Source organism: Spea bombifrons, chromosome 4, assembly GCF_027358695.1.
Source record: "Spea bombifrons isolate aSpeBom1 chromosome 4, aSpeBom1.2.pri, whole genome shotgun sequence".
Lineage (NCBI taxonomy): Eukaryota > Metazoa > Chordata > Amphibia > Anura > Pelobatidae > Spea > Spea bombifrons.
The window spans coordinates 80004274-80023829 of NC_071090.1; the positions used below are offsets into that span (position 1 = coordinate 80004274).

The 19556-nt window shown below is 39.1% G+C and overlaps 1 protein-coding gene across 5 annotated transcripts in view; it reads left to right on the forward strand.

The window, feature by feature from the left end:
- NEDD4 (NEDD4 E3 ubiquitin protein ligase) overlaps window positions 1-19556 on the forward strand; it is a 51399-nt gene that overhangs the window by 12654 nt on the left and 19189 nt on the right. For 3 of the 5 annotated variants that reach the window (XM_053462932.1, XM_053462933.1, XM_053462934.1), the window contains exons 1-4: window positions 3505-5451; window positions 14014-14064; window positions 15950-16011; window positions 18638-18740. In XM_053462932.1, coding sequence (XP_053318907.1) covers window positions 3886-5451; window positions 14014-14064; window positions 15950-16011; window positions 18638-18740 — 1782 coding nt within the window. In that variant the 5' untranslated portion in view covers window positions 3505-3885. Of the gene's footprint in view, window positions 41-3504; window positions 5452-14013; window positions 14065-15949; window positions 16012-18637; window positions 18741-19556 lie in introns of those variants that run through there. The other 2 variants (XM_053462935.1, XM_053462937.1) reach the window with 1 other exon arrangement.

Genomic DNA, 19556 nt, shown 5'->3' on the forward strand with positions numbered 1-19556 from the left:
GCACAGAATCCTTTTTGAAGTATTTGATGAAAATCGCTTGGTACGTTTCCGTATAAACGCTGTGACATTCCAAGCAAACTATGTGTACTTTTGGCTATGAGTTTATTGAAATAACAATTATTTTCATAACCAGAGCACTTTCCTCGATTTGGTACCTCTCTTTTCCTGTGAAGAATTGTTAGATTGTTTTTTTAAAATCTAGCAGTCCGCATAACAATGTAGCCCCTTTCTGACAATCAAATCAACCTGCCCCTATCTGGTACAGTGCGTGTGTGCGCGTGCCTGTGTTTGTATTATACAGGCCTATATTACTATGTTAGTTGGTGTTTAATCCGTTCTAATTACCGTTCAGTTTTTGAGCATGCCAGCGATTTTACTCAAATCTCACAGTTTCCGAGCAAATGGGCAAATTCTTGGGGTCCCGCACTCTGGAGGTGACTCTTTCATATTCTAATTGGATCTGACATTGTGCTGACCCAGTACCTTTGATTGTCACCTTTTAGACTTTCTGCAGTCTGTCATGCATTTGTAACTCTTCAGTGCCAACCATTCATGTATGTTCATGTATGTAAAAACGGGTACATCAGGTGTAAAAAGGTTGGTGGTATACTTGTAGTCATGAAAGGAAAACAAAAAGGAATATATATATATATATATATATATATATATATATATATATATATATATATATATATATATATATATATATATATATATATATATATACCGTATTGGCCCGAATATAGGCCGCACTTTTTTCCCCCACTTTAAGTCTTTAAAGTGGGGGTGCGGCCTATATTCGGGGTCTAGCGCCCGACGCCCGGGACATGCAGTCCCGGGCGCCGGGCAGGCAGCGGGGTTAGGATACAGATCCCCCGCAGCGGTTCAGGGGACCTGCATCCTGCTGTCTGATACGCTCAGACAGCCTCCCCTGCTGGCACTTTCCACGGGGGGAGTGCCGGCACGGGAGGTTGTCTAAGCGCATCGCACGGACGTTCACCGGCAGCGGCGATGCGCCGTTGCCGGTGAACGTGCGCACGATGCATTCTAACCCCCCTGACTTACCAGGGCAGACTCCCGGGTGTCTTGCAGGGCCGGCGGAAGACATCTACGCAATACGCGTATACAACTTCCGGTGCCGGCACTTCCGCTGAGTGCCGGCACCGGGAGTTGTATACACGATGTGCATAGATGTCCCCCTCCGGCCCCGTAAGACACCCGGGAGTCTGCTCTGGTAAGTCGGGGGGGGGGAGAGGACAGAGTGGTAGCATATCGCGGGGAGGACAGAGTGGCTGCGTATCTCGAGGGGGGGGGGGACAGAGTGGCAGCGTATCTCGAGGGGGGGGAGGACAGAGTGGCAGCATTTCTCGGGGAGGGGGAGAGGACAGAGTGGCAGCATATCTCGGAGGTGGAGGACAGAGTGGCAGCATATCTCGGGAGGGGAGAGGACAGAGTGGCAGCATGTTTTTTGGTGCTTTTTTTTAAAGAAAAAAACTTTTTCTTTAAAAAAGCACCAAACTTTTAGGGTGCGGCCTATATACGGGGGCGGCCTATATCCGAGCCAATACGGTATGTGTATATATATATATATATATATATATATATAAATATACTTTTTGTATAGGGCCAGTCCAATAATGTTGTTCTCTAGCTTGCAGGGTAGTTTTAATTCCTGTTTTGCCAGTTGCTTGCTGTACATGGTACCCCCGAGTTTGTCAATTAGTTTGTGTGAATTTTATCTTAGCTATAATATAAGAAATGCACTGGGTAGCATTATAATTCCTGTAACTCTAAATGTATGCTGCTTCTTGTGTATGCAAGAGGTATTTTTTTCTTTTCACGGAATCCTGACATTATTCCAGAAGCTGTCTAACTCCGGCCAACTCTGGCAAATGATGCTCTTAATTTAGAAATGTGGCCATTCTGAAGAGCAGAGTCAGCGGCTGTGGCTGCACAGAGGCCATTTTTGATTTCCAATACGGAGATGCCAGCTATGAAATGTATCCAGTAATGAGGAGTGTCTGGCTTCCCGGCTGCTGGCTTATCTTAATATAAGAAGGAGGCCTTGGGTTTTACTGTTTTTGATAAATATATACTTTTTCATATTTTTGGACCTATGCTCACCAAAAGCATTATAAGAGTTTGTACATTTTCTTTGTACATAAGTGTTTGTTCAATGATGTATAGATTTGTGGGTCAAGATAAACATGTTATCTGCTGATATTCATGCACTATCCTATAGTCTTTTTTATGTCTAGTTGACATTAACTTCTTGATTCTAATTCTTCCGTGTTTTATGTTTGTATAACTTTCTATGCAGTTATTTCACAGGTTAGAATTATGTGCCTATTTCTTATAACCGGTTTCAATTCCAATAATATTTAGTTGGTTTTCAGACAGGAGTGATATTTCCATATTCATACAGTGTTACAATTGTTCAAATGCGCACACCACTTCTTAGGTTATTATGTTCAATGCCACCTGTATAGGTGTTACGGCTTGCTTCTTTAGGACTATATGTAATGTTAGGAAGGGTGGAAGGGGTTAAGCAAAGTATCTTATAGAAAAGTCATTAACAAAAAGCTATAGTTTTTCACTCCCAGGCCCCTTTTATTCTTTCTTGAGCACAGGTGAGTAGAACGCTAATTTGTGCACTTTGATGGTAGAAAAAAATATTTTTGGTCAATGTATTGGTTTTGCAGAGCATTGTACGCTCAGAACTAATGTATTTTGGGGGGGGGTTCTGTATGCTTTGACTCATGAAACCTTTAGTAATTGTTTTTGGTAGTGCCACTAGATGCCACCATAGCACAGATCAAATAGGTTTTCTTTCTCTATGGAAAGCAGTGAAAAAATATGCATACCTGTGGTTTTTGCATTTTTCCTTCTTTTATTAGATATGCTATACTGACTAAACACATCTGCATTTGCATTATGTGTGACAATGTTAGATTCAGCTTTATATGAAATCCTTTTAAATCTGTAATTTATGAAAATCACCAAATACATCCTTTAACCCACTGCGTATTTTCAAGTAAACGTCGTACATATCTTTTTAATGGGTTTCAGGGTTTTTTTTTTTGTACAGAGCATGTGAAATTACATTGCCCGAATCATATTGTTTTAACATGCAAACCAGTTTTATTTGCCTATAAATATTGGCATTGAGAAATATTAAAAAGCAAGTTTAGTCTGTTTCTCCCCTGATGGTAGGACTTTAAACCTAAATGAATACCGGTGGTTTCCTGCACAGCCTAATGCTCAGTAGTTTCCTATTTTGGAGAGTTTTTGGGAATTCAATCCCTACTTTGATACTCGATTATGTGGAACTCCATTCCTTAGAACTTCCTGTAACTCAATCTGTGCGGGTAAAAATATTAGAGGCTGTACGCTGCGGAGGAAAGTCAGGAAAGACATATCGATTCAACCGGACCATGCGTTCAGCCAGGGCTGTCCGAGCAGGAATATACTCTTTGGTTTAAAATGCAAGTGGGCTGTTTGTTTTTGGGAAGGACTCATTCATGCAAATTGGATACGTTCTAATTGAAACAAGGTTGGCAGTGTTTCAGCCAGTATGCTGCAGCAGAGCTGAACTTTAAAGGTCGCTGGAAACCAAGTGCCTGGTAAGTGAATGCAGTTGGAGTATAAGCAATTCAAGACGACGTGGAAACTGTAGTCTAAGGAACGGTGTGTTTGTTCGTGACGTGCATTGCTCTCCCCTTGGCTCATCGTCCTCGTATGTTTCTTTGGGACGCGTGCCGCAGGTTTGTGGGGTTGCGCTCCGTAACGTTCAACTTCCCTAGATGTTTTTCTGCTTCATCTGGTCTCGACTTAGAAGCTGTGAACGCTGTGCTTCTGGATCAATAATATGTTCGGAAAGACCAGATGGCACAACGGCTAAGACTTCATTTTGCAACAAGAAGAAGCAACACTGATCCACTGCCTGAAAGCCCCGGAGATGGCTTGGACAGTAACATCCACATGTGCTTTGAAGGATTTTCTCAAAGTTCTGCACCTAGTGTGATACAAATGAGGCTGTCTCCAAGGCACGCTGTTCAGCAGCCATCATCGCCAGAAACTGATACGTTGCATCAAGATGATAACCGCTCGCCACCCGGCAAAAAGAGTACATCCCTGCAGATTTCTTTGCAACCCAGCAGGGATAGTAGATGTCATCAATCCGGAAACATAGAGCCTTCTACTGAAGATATTGGATTTGGCAAGGATGGAATTAATTGTACTTATAATGTAAGCAGAAATGATAGCTTTTACCCATTGGTAAATGACAGGAGTTTTCCGAGCAGCGCACCGGCCAGTAATGGCAGCTTGGGTAGCATTGGGGCCAGTGACAATGGTTCTTACAGTAGTAATAGCAGTGATTATGGATCCTGCACAAGTACTACAAGTGACACTGGCTCGTGTACAAACAGCATATTAAGCGACAGTAGTAGCTGCATTCTTTCTTTAGGTGAAGGCAATTTTTTTAGCAACATGTTCTGTGGCAATCCAACATGTGGTAGCACAGAACCTAAGACGACTACCTTTAGGAGCGATAACCTGCAGGAGGTTTTTCCTCAATGTGGTACCAAGTATGTATTTGACCAAGATCACAAAGACGCGGAGGTGGACGTAGTAAAACTGCCTACAAGAAAGAAAACTAAACTACCACTGAGGCGCTGTTCTTCGTTGGTTATCTTTCCTCGAAGTCCTTCTGACACTCCACCGACATCCCCAACATGTTTGAGCCCTCCGTCAAACAGAGGATCCTACCAAACATCCTACCAGTTAATGCTGTCTTCTCACGAGCTTCCAAATAACGAGGAGCAAGCATCCTCAAAGGGTTTTCTTTCAACAGCTGTCAATGGAGTTCGTCTTTCCAAAACTACTTGCACTATTGGTGAAGTTCGGGACGTTAAACCGCTTTACTTGAATGACTCGATACAAGAGAGTGAGCATCTGTTGCATGCCCCCGAGAATCCTCCAGCTGCAAAAGATGAGTTTCCTTGTGTTTCTGTTCATATTAATCACCAGAGGCCATTATCTGCCGGTAATGAAACTACCAGAGGCCATCGGAAATCAAAACTGAATAAAGATGAACCTCAGCTAAACTGTACCCCACAGTATAGTCATATTAGACTGGTGCGGAGCACTTCTGCGTGCTCCCCTCCCCATAAGATTTCCGAATGTCAAATAAGTGTTAATGAAGACCGGGGAATGAAAAATGTTCCCAAAAGAAAATCAAATCACTTTTTTCAAAGAAGCATATCTGACGGGCCCCATCAAAAAATGTCTTCCTCCAGTCTTAAGTATAATTCCCCAAAGTTAGGGTCGTCTCATTTGCACATACAGTTTACATCTGGAAATGAAAGCAGGATAAGTAGTTACAAAAAACAATTTATAAGAAACCCCAGAAGTGAATTGGCTAATAAGCCTTCTGTGAAATTCCATAAGGTGAGTGCATTTACCCTTGGATTTTATTTTGCGTTGCCACGATTGCTTGCCTAGTATTAATCGATTGACGTTCTGAGTATAAGGCGAGTTAACAGTTCGATGTAAGCTACAGGGTAAAAAAATACCTTTTATCTCAAAATACTTCAGATTCAGATAAACTATGGAAGTGCCCTAGATTCTCCACAACTTGGTCATTATGTTACCTTAACTTTATGAATGCAGGATTGCATGATCCTTATGTTGTAAATACAGCCCTGGACTAAAAATGCGTGGATTTGGAGTGATTATGTTTGGAGCTGTACATTTCTCGGTATATATATTTTTAATTTAATGTCTTGCATAAAAAGTTGCGTTGAGTGTCTGATGTATAGTTCTTGAGTTAGCATTTTGTACCTTAAAGTGACGGCGACTTTCAATGCTTTCTACCCAGCTAATAGTACAGCATTGTAAGCCAGATAAAAATAAACGGCTCCCAAAATATTTTGCTTGACTCCAGTTAGTCTGGTCATGTACACTGATATGCCGAGCGCAGGCTCAAATTTAACACGTTGATATTAGAGTAGCGTTTAGTAATGCCAGCTATCCGTACACAGCAGTCATGAAATTAAATCAGTGCTGTGGGCAGGGACTCGGAAAGGTCTGTGCGTTCCTCATGTGTGTGCCCAGGTTTAAGCCTCCAAGTAGCATAATATCAGGTTCCCTGCCTTGATAATCAACAGCTTGTTACGGGCTGCTTTGTAACGTTAATGCTTCCTTTATGTCATGTAACACACAGCGTAATTCTCAGAAGTCTCCGTTTCTTCTCGGAGAAGCAGAGGGGTTCACTAAAAGTTGGTCTTTCAGCTTCTTGACTTCACTAGACATTGTGAAGGGCCAACCAAAGTGAGCTTCTGCTGCTGGAGGTCTTGGCTTTCCTTGTTTAATGCATAATTAAATCTGAGATGTCTTCAGTGTCCTTACCCATTAAACTATACATTATACAGGGCCAGCTTGGATGTTCTTGCTGGAGGAACCTGCCAGTGTTGGCCCTTTGAAATTAGCAGTGAAGTGAGGGAGTTGAAATGTATTGATGTGGCCTTGATAAATGTTTTCCCCAATAAAATGGGGGAAAACAAATAATGAGGATAATGGAACAAGTTTTCTTTATTATTAAACCCTTGCTAAGAGACTGTAATATTGTGTATGCTTTCAGATTTTAAATCTAAAGATTTAAGTCAGTGTTGTGCTAATGATCCATGTGATGCTTTCCCTTTTAATTTGTTTCTTTATTATATTCTTTAATCTTTATAATGTCTTATGAATAGTCTTTCGAGAACGGACCATAGTAGGGTTTTGGAATACTCCTATATAAAATATATATATATATATATATATATATATATATATATATATATATATATATATATATATATAATGTATAACTTGTTTGGCTTGAGGGAGTTGACCAGTCCCCATAGGATTTAAGGGTATCCGTCTAATCACATGAGAGCAGTGACAGGGCTTTTTTATTTTCAGGGAGGATTACCGCTAACCTCTTGGCAGGTTTGGCGTTTGGAGTATGTTTCGCTCCTCAGACAGTTAAAAACTGCTCTTTTATAAGATTTGTGTAACCAAATTTCATAGTTTTTCCTTGTGTTATGTTGTGTGCTGAAATATGACTCTTTAGTTTTCACATTCACTCCATAAAATATCAGTAAATTACAATATTTATTTGATTTTATAATGTTGGCACAAACATTGATATTGGGGACAAATACCAAAATATTTTTATATAAAAGACATAGTTCTTTGAATGCTAAACATTAAGACTGCCAGTGCTGTTTTGAGTTACTTTTGAACCTGGGAAGATAATTGTGACCATTTTGGCATTATTTACCATGAACTTGGGGAATATAAATAGTAGTTTCTGGGAGTTTGTAGTAGTTTGTCCTTCACCATAAGTACCATAAGGTATATCATGCTGCAACAGTTATACATGCTTATAGTCATTACAATATTTCCTTTATCTTATATGATGGTAGTAAAATAAATAGGCAAAACCTCGATGAGTCTAAGCAAAGTTGACATGAAATGTGCGTGAACACCACAGACAGGGCATTGTTGAGTAAATGCGGTGTTCACGGGTATTCTCACAAGTGTAGTCTAACCCTATTCAAGGCTGTTTTCTAGTAACCTTTGGAAAAATATAGTGTTCATGTACGATGGCGTAGGGGAACCCTGGTTTAGAGATCTACATCTTCTTGACGTACAGGGATAAAATATGAGATTCCCCACAAAATGTTATTTTGGCTTATTTTTTTCTTTTTCGGACAGTGTGGATTATAAACCATCACCTGTTTCTGTGTCATCTGCTTGAACCACCACATAACAGTATCTTTTAGTGGGTCCTTCACAGATGCTACAGGCCGGGTGCCGTATACTGAGAACAAATTGACTCATTATAAAACGGGAACATGTGCATAGCAAAGTAATATGGAATATTAGAACTTCTAGAGAAGATCTGTCCACAACTGTCGTTTGGTTTCAGTCAGTCGAAGACATCTCCATCTCCATTGTACAGCTGGCCCTAAATAAAGGGTAATATTATATGGCTGCAGCAGTATGTTTATCTGGGATGCTGTTTTAGGCCTGATCCAGGGCAGAACCCCTGCCTCTCCATAGACTCATGTACATGGCCAGTGTTTTTATCTCTGAGCTCCAGGGTATGATGTCATATCCCAGCGCCAAACTTCGTAAGGACCTGGAACGCTGGGTTTCGCATACTTTAGAGGCAGATTGCTGCTCGCTCCCCAGCCTAGGCTAGCAAAAAACAACCGTAGTGTATGTTGCAGATGTCCCGTTCTAAACTGGGAGTTATTTTACTTCAAGATTAGATCTTGATGAGTCACGTGTGAATGCGGGAGTAGAATGCGTTCTTACGAGCAGTACATTCTACGTAGTTTATCTGAACATGAGATATCCTATTAATGTTGTCACCTGATCTCTCCCATATTTATAATAGAACACCCCCAGTTAAGTTTTGTTTGGGAAATGGTTGGTGTAGCTATAGCTGGAGAGTCGTCGGATTATGTATTGGATATCCTGTCCTACCCCTGTAAGAACTCGTTCTTTCACAGTTTGTGTCTGTGCAGAGACATGCTGTGCCGACACCTTTCTTGTGTAATAATATATGTTGCTTAACATCCGCAGATGGATGACCCGCTTTGAAAATGTAAACATGGTTTGATTTTAGCTTACTGTATACTCTGTTACGCTGCAGATGTGTTTTGGTCCTATTTTACTAAACAGAGTACGAGAGAAGAACATGTGGATAGGGTTTTCCGTTGTGTAATGTAAACACATCACTTTACTCCTTAGATCCTAATTGATGTATATAAGATGTTGTTACAGTTACAAATTCATGGGGTTTTATTCCCTGCTGGGGTCAAGGAAAGATATGCCTTATTTTGAGCCAAGAAAGAGACGCCTTCATAGACACCAGCGTAAAACTTCACAAAAAAAATAGTCACCGGCAATAAAACTTTGGGAGCTAAGACTTGCATGCCTTCCGGGATCCATCCTGGTCCTGTTCCATAAGCAGCAGTATAAGGACTGCTGTAATCTAAAATCTACATTGTAATATTCTACAGCCATCACTAATCTATTAAGAGGAGACTCCTACAAAAATATATAACTAGTATCATCCAAAAACATTTTTAAGAACAAAATACATTACTAGTTTTCACATAGCACAGTTCATATGTTCTCATGTATATGTGTAAATCTCTGTTCTCTTGCATGACTGTACTAGAGAAGCCCAGGTGCTTATCATATTGCCTACGACCAGGGGACCTTTCGACTAATGAAACTATTGAGGAATTTTAATGGGCTAGCACTGCCATAAAGCACAGTGTCCTGTTTGAGCGTCCTGTGTCCTTTTACAGATGCTAGATTGTAATAATACATATTAACCAAGTGCCAGTTTTAGCTAGCTTGAAACTACTGGAATCCTGGACGACCCCTGTCTTCCAACAACGTGGAGAAGCTGGTGCAGAATATGGGAGTCAGGCATATGATTTTAGGACCTAGCCTTATTATCTTTCCTGGAGCACCGCTCATTTGTTTAGTCTCAGTTGGCCTCCATGAAAACTAACTTGTGAAAGCCTTTAATGACTACAGTTAGATACCGTATTTGCTCGATTATAAGACAAGGTTTTTTCCAGAGCAAATGCTCTGGAAAATACCCCTCGTCTTATAATCGGGGTCATCTTATAATCAGACCTCAAATAGGTCTGACTATGAGACTAAGATCCAGATCCCCCGCAGCGATGCTGGACCTTTTTTTCTAAATAAATTAGAAAATGAGTTCATTAGATTTGTCATATGGTAATAAATTGAGTTAATTTATTTCCCTTGTCTCTGTTGGAAACAATCAAAATTAACAATTAACAAAATGAGGCTCTGCGTCATCTGGCCACACTTTCCTTCCCTTTCATTGCCAGCGATTTCACGTGGGAACCAGGGTCTGAGTATATTATAAGAAACGTACCATCTATAGCGTCTTTAAATTGACTGCGCCAAATATTGGTATTTATAAGTAGTGTAGAATTGTGGCAGCCAAATGTATTTTTAGTGTGAGCAGAGAAACATTCTGTGTCGATTTAAAATAACTATTCTACGGTCAGTCCTCCTGTGTCCTTGTGAGAAGCCATTTACTCTATGGACGTCCGCAATGTTAGTTTATATCTGGGTGTGTGAGCAGAAAGAATGCGGGGCTTTATAAGAGAACGATTCATCTGTATTTTAATAAGTCACAGTGAAAGCCCCGGTCGGGTGTTTATTTTTATTTCATTTTTTTTTCTATTTTGGCTGATATTTTATATGCTTTCCAATAAAAATCAGGCTCTCCTCTATCCTGAAACTGTAGGCTTTCTGTGCAGAAGACCATCTGAATATGCATTCTGAAACTGGCAAAACATACAAGCTTATTGATTTTCTGTGCTTTATTGAAGAGAGGCATTGAGATTAATAAGGAAAGTTGGCACAGGTACCCCTTTTACAGGTTCAGCACCCCGAGTGGCTTTGCACACAGCACCTTAGAATAACACATTTTTGGTAATTAGCGGCTGCAGGTGTACGTGTCGTGTTTATGTTTCCATTACCGGTGCCATGTTCTAGTTTGTACGTAAACACGGACAGCGTCTGTAATGTGAAGAATGTGCCTGAAACGTTTCTGAATAGCCACATATACAGAAATATGGCTCAAAATGTTCAAGGGGGACTTTGTACTTGAATTGTCACTATGGGGGGGGGGAATTGGTCTGTGATTTTACCGTTCTCCCTTAAGAAATATTAAAGATGCTTTTCCGAAATGTTTAAACATTTGCGCTATGCTCCTTTCAGACATATATTTCCAATAGTTCTTGTAAAATCTTGGCTATGTTATTCACAGTTTACCCCCTTTTCAGGAGTCTTGAAAGGGTGGCGTGTATTCTACCCAAGTAAAATGTGTTTATGCTGCCTGATCGCTCCGTGAGAGCTTATTGTGTAGCATTAACCCCTTCAATGCCACGATCGCAGCACTGAAGGGGTTAACACTTGTGTCGTCCGTCCCTGTAGGCTTGTGGGGACCAAGTCATAATCTGTGTTAATAGCCTGTTCTTGTGGCGCACCAGCATTGAAAGAGTTAATTAAAACTAATCTTCAAAGGTTCTTTCAGGTCAGTTGCTGCCAGTTTCACTCTGCAGCAAATAACGCCTCCCATCGGTGTGACAGTGAGTGAGAGTGCGCATCCGCACAAAAGGATCAGATCCACAGATCAATGTCAGTAATCTGATAGTAATTGCATATTTTTTTATTTTATCAATATTTATGTTAAATTGCTTTTAATGTAATAAAATATCTGATCTGTAAGGATCTCTTTCAATACCTAATATTTTTTTTTTTTTTTAGCCTGGACTTTTACTTTACTAAAAGGGTGGTAGATCAGCAGAACAGCCTCCCAGCGAAAGTTGTACAGTGAAAGCATTTAAACACACATGTAATAGGCATGAAGCCTTCCTGAATCTAAGACAAAACCATGGGTAATGATCAAAGTCTCCACATCAGCAAAAAAATGGGCAGACTAGATTGGCCGAATGGTCCTTATCTGCTGGCGTATTCGGTGTTTGTAAGATAAATTCTGTTCACCAAATTCTACGGTGTACAGACATGCAAAATTAAACTAAGGAGGTGCTCATAGTTATGTGACAGTTATATATGCATAGATAGTTCTGGATATATACAGTGTGTATGTATATATATGTGTGTGTGTGTGTGTGTATATATGTATATATATATATATATATATATATATATATATATATATATATGTATTATATATATATGTATATATATATGTGTGTGTTTTTGTTTCTGGAAGGAATGCTGGTGTAGAGTTTTAGTAGTAGTTTTAAACAGAAACGCTTATTATTGAAAGCATGCTTGAAAATGGAAACTTCTATCATTTCTGTGGCTATTGGGGGTTTCTGTTTAAATCAGTGCACGGTAAACACTTCTGGCTGTTTGATAACGCCATCTGTTTTCTGCTTTTCTCATACAATCCACAGTGTTTTGTCAATAAATAACATATGCTTTTGCAATAGGAGTAAATCCTTACTGTGTGACTTAACCAAAAGTTTCTTGGTGCTGGTATTCTTTGTCCTGTCGTGCTGTGATTAATGAGTGTTATTTTATAACCCTTATACTGCGCTGGTATACTCAATATATATATATAATGTAACAATGGGTTTTGAAAGTGTATCTGATGCAAAAAAAAAGTCGTACAGTCTAGTGACAAAGGTGAAACATTATTTTAACGAGAGCACTTTTGGCATATATATATATATATATATATGTATACACAGTACTATAAACACACACAAACGCATATGTTTTAGCCCATTTTTTATCATTTAACAAACTACATATTGAATGAGCAAAGGAAAATCTAAATCAAGTCAATGTTTGGTGTGACCACCCTTTGCCCTTAAATTCTTCTAGGTACACGTGCTCAAGGTTTTTTAAGGGACTTGGCAGGTTGGTTGTTGGCGAACTAAAAACTCTGTGGATTTAGGCAGCCTCAGTTGCGTCTCTCTCTTCATGTAACCCCAGACAGACTTGATGTTGGAGGCTCTGTGGGGCCATACCATCACATCCAGCACTCCTTGTTATTTTCTACGCTGAAGATAGTTCTTAATGACTTTGGATGTATGTTTGGGGTTACTGTCATGCTGCAGAATACATTTGGGGCCAATCAGATGCCTCTCTAATGGTATTGCTTAGGATTCTGACTAAATCCCAAACTCCATTTGCAGACATTTAGCCCCCAAACCTCCACCATGCTTCACTGTTTCCTGCAAACATTCATTCTTGTACCGCTATCTAGTCCTTCAGTGAACAAGCTGCCTTCTGCTACAGCCAAATATTTAAAATGCTGACTCATGAGCCCAGAGCACCTGCTGCCATTTGTCTGCCACCCAGTTCCTGTTTTTCTGAATGGTTGAGTCGCTTGGCCTTGTTTCCATGTCAGAAGTATGGCTTTTTGTCCGCATGTCTTCCATGAAGACCAATTCTGACCGGACAGTAGATGGGTGTACCAGGGTCCCACTGTTTTCTGCCAATTCTGAGCTTATGGCTCTGTTGGACATCTTCCAAGTAAGCAGGACGTGTCTTTCATCTGCTTCACTACGCTTCCTTGACCAACCGCTTTGCCCTTCTCTTTGTGGTTCTTCAAAAGAGCTTGGGCAGAACCTCTGGAAACTGCTGCCTGTCGTGAAATTTCTGCCTTGGAGAGACCTTGCTGATGCAGTATAGCTACCTTGTGTCTTGTTGCTGTGCTCAGTCTTGCCATGGTGTAAGACCTTTCACATTAAACTGTCTTCTGCAACCTCACTTTGTTAGTGAATTTGGCTTTTCCTTACCCAGTTTGATTTCTGCTACACAGCTGTTTCTATTTGCTAATGATTGTGTTTAACCTACACATTAAATCACTGATCATTGGCACCTGTTTGGTATAATTATTTAATCATACACCTAACTGTATGTCTACAAGATGCCCGACTTTGCCTTCAAAACAGCATCAATTCTTTTAGGTACACTTGCCCAGGGTGGTTACACCAAATATTGATTTGATTTAGATTTTTCTTCCGTTAATATTTTTTTGGAAAACATTCTTACTTTACAATGTTGTTTTCCACCTACCTAAAATGTTTGCACATTACTGTGTGTATGTAGGTATATATTCCAAACACGTATATGTAAAACATATGTGCCTTACACTCACAGTAAATAAAATAATAAAGCTACGGAAGACACACACTACACAGGTATAAACCTTATTTTATTTTTGTTTTGTTAAGCTTGTGTTTGAGACTAATATTCCTTTTAAAAAATGCATTAGTGTTGTACAAAATGTTTTAACACCCCCCACAAAACTTTAAACTGTATGGTGTTTCCCCTTGGCATTGTCAATAGGCTATACCTAGCATTAAGATATGTTATTGATTTATAACCATTTTTTTCCTTTATTGTTTTCTTTTTCAGACCAGAGACGATTTCCTTGGTCAAGTGGATATTCCTCTTTATCAGTTACCAGTATGTACTCTCTCTCTCCTGAGCCTGACGTTCTGTTCTGTAACTCTGTAAACTTAATCTGTTGATCATACGCCTGCCTTCTCTTTTTATTTCTTTGATCATTAAAGCTGATATGTGTCCTTAGTTCAAGTACAAAGCACAGCAGGACGAACTAGTTCTAAAAGCTTTTTTGCTTTCCTCGTGAAGCTGCCACACGACCAGCCAGGATGGGGCTTTGTGCCTGTAGAATATTATTTAACCCTTTGCAAGCGGAGTGGCTTGTGACTTGGCAAAGACTTTGTTGTTTTCGCTGTCCCCTGGTCTTGTATTGAAGAGGTTTTGCTAGCAGTAAGCGATTCAGACTGGATGTGCTGCCAGGCAGGCAGAGTGTTTATAGCCTTGACTAGGTTTTATTGCAGGCATCTTAGTTTGGTTTATCTTTAAGCCTCTGCAATTAGTTGACTTTGGGAACACATGTTACAGTCCACATACTTTTTTTATTCCAGGAGATTTGCTAATACTTCAGTATGAAGATATGCTTGAACATTAGCAGCACTCTGTACAGTAGGTCTTTCCTTATGCCCACACATTATAAGCCTTTAAAAGCAAACCGTTGGAGCTTAGATCACCAGAAACCGTTCTTGTATCAAGCAGTTGTTACTGTAATCGTTCTATTGACTGTAAACTATTATTTATTATCCATACATGAATGATTGGACCAAGTATTTCCCTAAAGCTCTCAGTGTATTTCTGTACTTTACTGAGACGAAGGATAGACAGCTTCGATATCACACGATGGGGAAACTCTACTGACTTGCTTGAATTATATTTAGATGGTTCATAAAGGATACTTCTCTGGAGAAGATGACACTGTCATTTAAGGATTACATTTGATAACTTGAATTGAAATAGAGTAATCTGGTGAAACACACACATTAGAGTATGTTCCCAGCCTTATATTTCTTAATACACCGACTTTAGCTTTAGGTTTTTAACACTTTGCAGGCGATGGTGAAAGAACATGTATAATGTGGTAGATGCTTGGTCTGTCATCCTCCTTCCTATCACTGTATATTTAAAAAATAAATCACGGATGTTTTTATTCGGTGCTATTGCACATTTTTTGTTTCCTTTACAAATGATGTTAAAAAGTCTATTGTTCCCGACACCCCCCTATGAAGAATGCGCTCTAAAGTAGTACTCTACGAGGACTTTAATATGCATTCTTTCAAAACTACCTAACAATTCAAGCACTTGCCTGCCACAGGATCCGCACCCCTGCAGTTGCCGCCGTCTTCTTTGGTGTGTCTTCAGATCCTGCAGAATCCCCCCATGCATTTGGAAAAGGGACCTCACAAAAAGTGACCACTCCGCTATCATATGCATTAAAGTGTATTTGACTGCTGGAGTGTCCCTTTAATATTTTTAATAGACTATAGAAACCTTCCTTGACCTGCCTCATCTCCGCTGTACTACGCAAACACAGTCTGTTATGTCAATTTTATGTTGCACATGCTTAACACGCATGTTTTATCATGACATTTCCAGTGGCTCTTGAAATCCCTCCCCTATACGCCATGCATAAAGATGTATATAATATACATAATATACAAACAAGCAATAAGTGAAGAAAAAAAACACCCAGTATATATATTTTATGGGCAAGCTATTTCAGATTGTTTGTGTGTGTTTACATGTTAGGTAATCCATTAAACTTTTTTTTGTCAATATTTTCCTTTGGTTGTACTGATCATCACAAACTTGTTTTCAGACTCGGGCTGGGTAATTTTAATTTCAATAGAATTTTAGTATTGAAACATGAATGGTTGCTTTTTATATCTCCGCATATATTTTGAAAACCTCAGGATGAATGCAGCTTTTATGATCTGTGTATGTTTTCATTTAGACAGAAAATCCACGGTTGGAGAGACCATATACCTTTAAAGACTTCATTCTTCATCCGAGGAGGTGAGTTCAAGTGCCTTAAAGTTTGTAATAAAGATAACTGTATGTAAATATGAGAAAAAATTTATATGTGCAAGATGTACTCTGAAGAATCTTTTTGTTCTTTATATAGATCATCTGTGAACATGCATTAGATAGACATACGGCTGTACTCAAAACTATATGAGTTAGGTTTGAGGTCCTACGACATGCAGGAAAAAATAGGTTGCATTCTATGTGATGTCCAACTGAAAGATGTTAGCAGTGATCTTAACTGTTTTATTATTTTTAGAATTATTTCTTTTATACAGCACGAACCACTTACACAGAGCTTCTTTCGGTGCATACATTTAAAGGGTATAACGAAGCACAAATTGACAGACCAAGAGATACATTTGGTAAGGAGAGTCCTGCTTGATCTACAGGTTCTAGAAACCTGATGACCAACTTGGAGGTTCCCAAAATATATTTCAAAGTAATATTCATCCAATTTCACTTGAAGAAAACAAACAAACGCGTACATAGGAGTTCTTTACAGGTTAAATGTAGTAACGTATAATATGATAATGAATATTTAGAACTGTGAGACAGTATCTGGGGGGTTTATGTACAAACGTGAACTGTCTGCCAGCTGGTTCCTTGCAGAAAATCATTCTCTCTCAAAACGTATATGCGTGGGCCATAGTCTAAAACCAGAGGGTCAGATGTTTAGATGTAATGTAAGGACGCTTTACTTTGCCAAGAGGATGCTAACTAAAAGGAACTTCCTCCCGTCAGGAAGGGGTAGATACTAATACAGTGAGGGAATTTAAACATGCATGGGATAGGCAAAAAGCTACGCGAATATCGCTCCTTCACTCACTGTATGTGTGTGTGGGTATGTATGTATGTATATATATATATATGTGTGTATATATATGTATATATATATATATATATATATATGTATATATATATATATATTTTTTTTTTAGAAATATATATATATATATTTGTCATGTGTTCTGCCACTGCCCTTTTTTAAATATTAAATGGTAGTTTTAAGAAATGCGTGTGTTGTAGTGGTTGTAAAGAGTTAACTGATGCTGCCGTTCTGGAGAGGTTCAGAAGAATGAGGACATGCAGTAATGTGCCACCTGCTGCACTGAATTATTCTATTATCTCCGGCAGAGATTAATATTACATTCTGTTCCCGGCATTGTTTATATGAGTGTCAGCCAGTGCCCATTCTATCCACTGTTTCAGCAATAATTTTGGTTTGACATTTTTATTCGTCTTGGCCATTATTCAATATCTGGCTCTTTTTTTTTTATATTATATATTTTTTTCATGTGTCTATCGCTTGAGAGAAGACAAAAAACGTAGCGTAGCTTAATCTGTTTCAGTAGATTCTATATTTAAAATGCTTTTTTTTTTTCCCTGCATGGATTTTGTAGTAAACTGAAGCCGTGTGTCGAACCCTTTAGTCCCAGGAGGACTGAAAATGATTTCATTTGCACATTTATTTGCAGAGGTCCCAAACACAGGGCTGCTTATTTCAAGCAAAGATCGGAGTGTGTTCTGTATTTCTTTTTCTTCGGGCACTGGGATGGAATGTCCCTGCATACTTCCCGACCACATTCTACGGTGCAAAATATTTATGCAGCGTTTCAGCCATTTCATTTATATCGTGGTATTTCTATGTGGCTATTTAATACCCTTGGCTACAAAGTCACATTTCTTCTGGGTATAAGTAACAGATTCTTTTTTTATTTATCCATCCAATTGCAAGGCATTGCTTTTTCTGTAGTTGACAAAATATTTCAAAAGAACATTTGAAAATAATAACACTCATAATACGTTTCTTTGCATTGAGAGCTATAGGAAGCGCGGTAATGTAAGACTATAGAGAATTCTGGCTATATGCAATAGATTCACTACTGAATGGACATAGTATATTCACTAAAGGGAGAGTTGCGGGTTCAGCATTTATTATAAAGGGCCAGCACTGGAAAGTTCCTCCAGTAACAGGGCCAGTGCATAACGTATAATTCAATGTATAAAGAGACGAAGTCCCACTGATCCCTGCAGCAGAAGGTTATTTGGGATGGACCTTTATAACGCATAGACACTTCAACTCTCCCGACCATGATGCATTTAGTGAATAAAGCTTGTTGTCTCGATTGGCTTTTTTTTTTTTTTTTTTTTTTTTTAACTGGCCAAGGGGAGCAGTTGGCCTTCTGCAGGAAAACCCAACCGGATTCATCGTCTTTTGTCATTGGACACATTATTTCCTCTAAGTGGGTCATAAAACCAACTATGAAAGGTTAAAAGTGAAAATCAGTTTTAAAAGAGATTAAACTGCCCTTCGCTTTTTGTCATTGCACTAACTATATTTGTATTTACTAACTATAACCATTCTCAATAGGTTCCCGTTCACATATTATGGTTTAAGGTTTGTGTTCGCTTTACCTCCGTCATATGCCCTTTTGCGGTATAAGGTAACTGACTAAAAACCCGGAATCCTTTTGGCAGCTGTTGTTTTTTTAGTGGAGAATATAATTAAAATAAATATAAACTTGAGCACACGGAGAGCTTACATTCATGTAAAATGTGGCTTTAGATATGGTGGTGGTTGTTAATATTGATCTTCTGTCTTCCTTCCTAACAGTCACAAATCTAAAGTCAAAGGAAATCTTAGGTTAAAAATGACTTATTTGCCTAAAAACAATGGATCAGAAGAAGATAACCCAGAACAGGCTGAAGAGTTGGAGGTACATTTAGTTTTTAATCTTAAAAATATTCTAGCTTGTTTTTCTATTATACACAGTGCATTATATGTCAAGTATATTATCCTCAGTAAAGTGGATTGGGACATGCTATAAAATGTAAATAATGAAATCATGTAGCTTTAGCTTTTTTAATAGTTTAAAAGGGTAATTTAACTTAGATACAGATGGTGACCAAGCTGGCAACGAGTTCCTCAAATTTGACTTCCCATGGCAGCTTGAAGCCCACTTTCTGTTACATTTTACATGATCCCAGGGCCTTAGAAGTGAGCATCTGCAGGCAAGCTTGGCCCAAGTTCAAATGAGTATATTTGTGACGTGATTTTCAGGTTCTTATAATCTTGGCCCTCGGTTGTTTAAAGCCAACAGGAGTTGTTTTAGTTGTTCCTCTAATGGGGAAAGAAGGAGTCAATTAAAAAAATAATAATAAGGTCAATAAGAACAGGGATCAGGGAAGAGTCTGTCTGTGGGGGTGATGGAATAAATGAGTTTGCAGTAAGGAGACTCCAGGCAGATGACCTTTGTATATCCGCACCAAAAGATCTTTAGTTGGGGCATTAAATCTGCTAACTTGAGTGTTGCTGCTGTTACCATCACTCTGCAGAGAGGGCAAGCCTTTGGGGTTTCTTGGCCTCAGGCATGTCAGTATGTTAAATATGAATATGAAAATGAAGCTTAGTTGAAGTTCGCTTCCTGCAGCTGTCACACAGCCTAATAAAACCCGCTGACTTGTCTGGCAAACATAACCTGAAGAATGTTTGGTAGAGCAACGTAACCCTTTGTTTTTGCAAAGAAGGATCT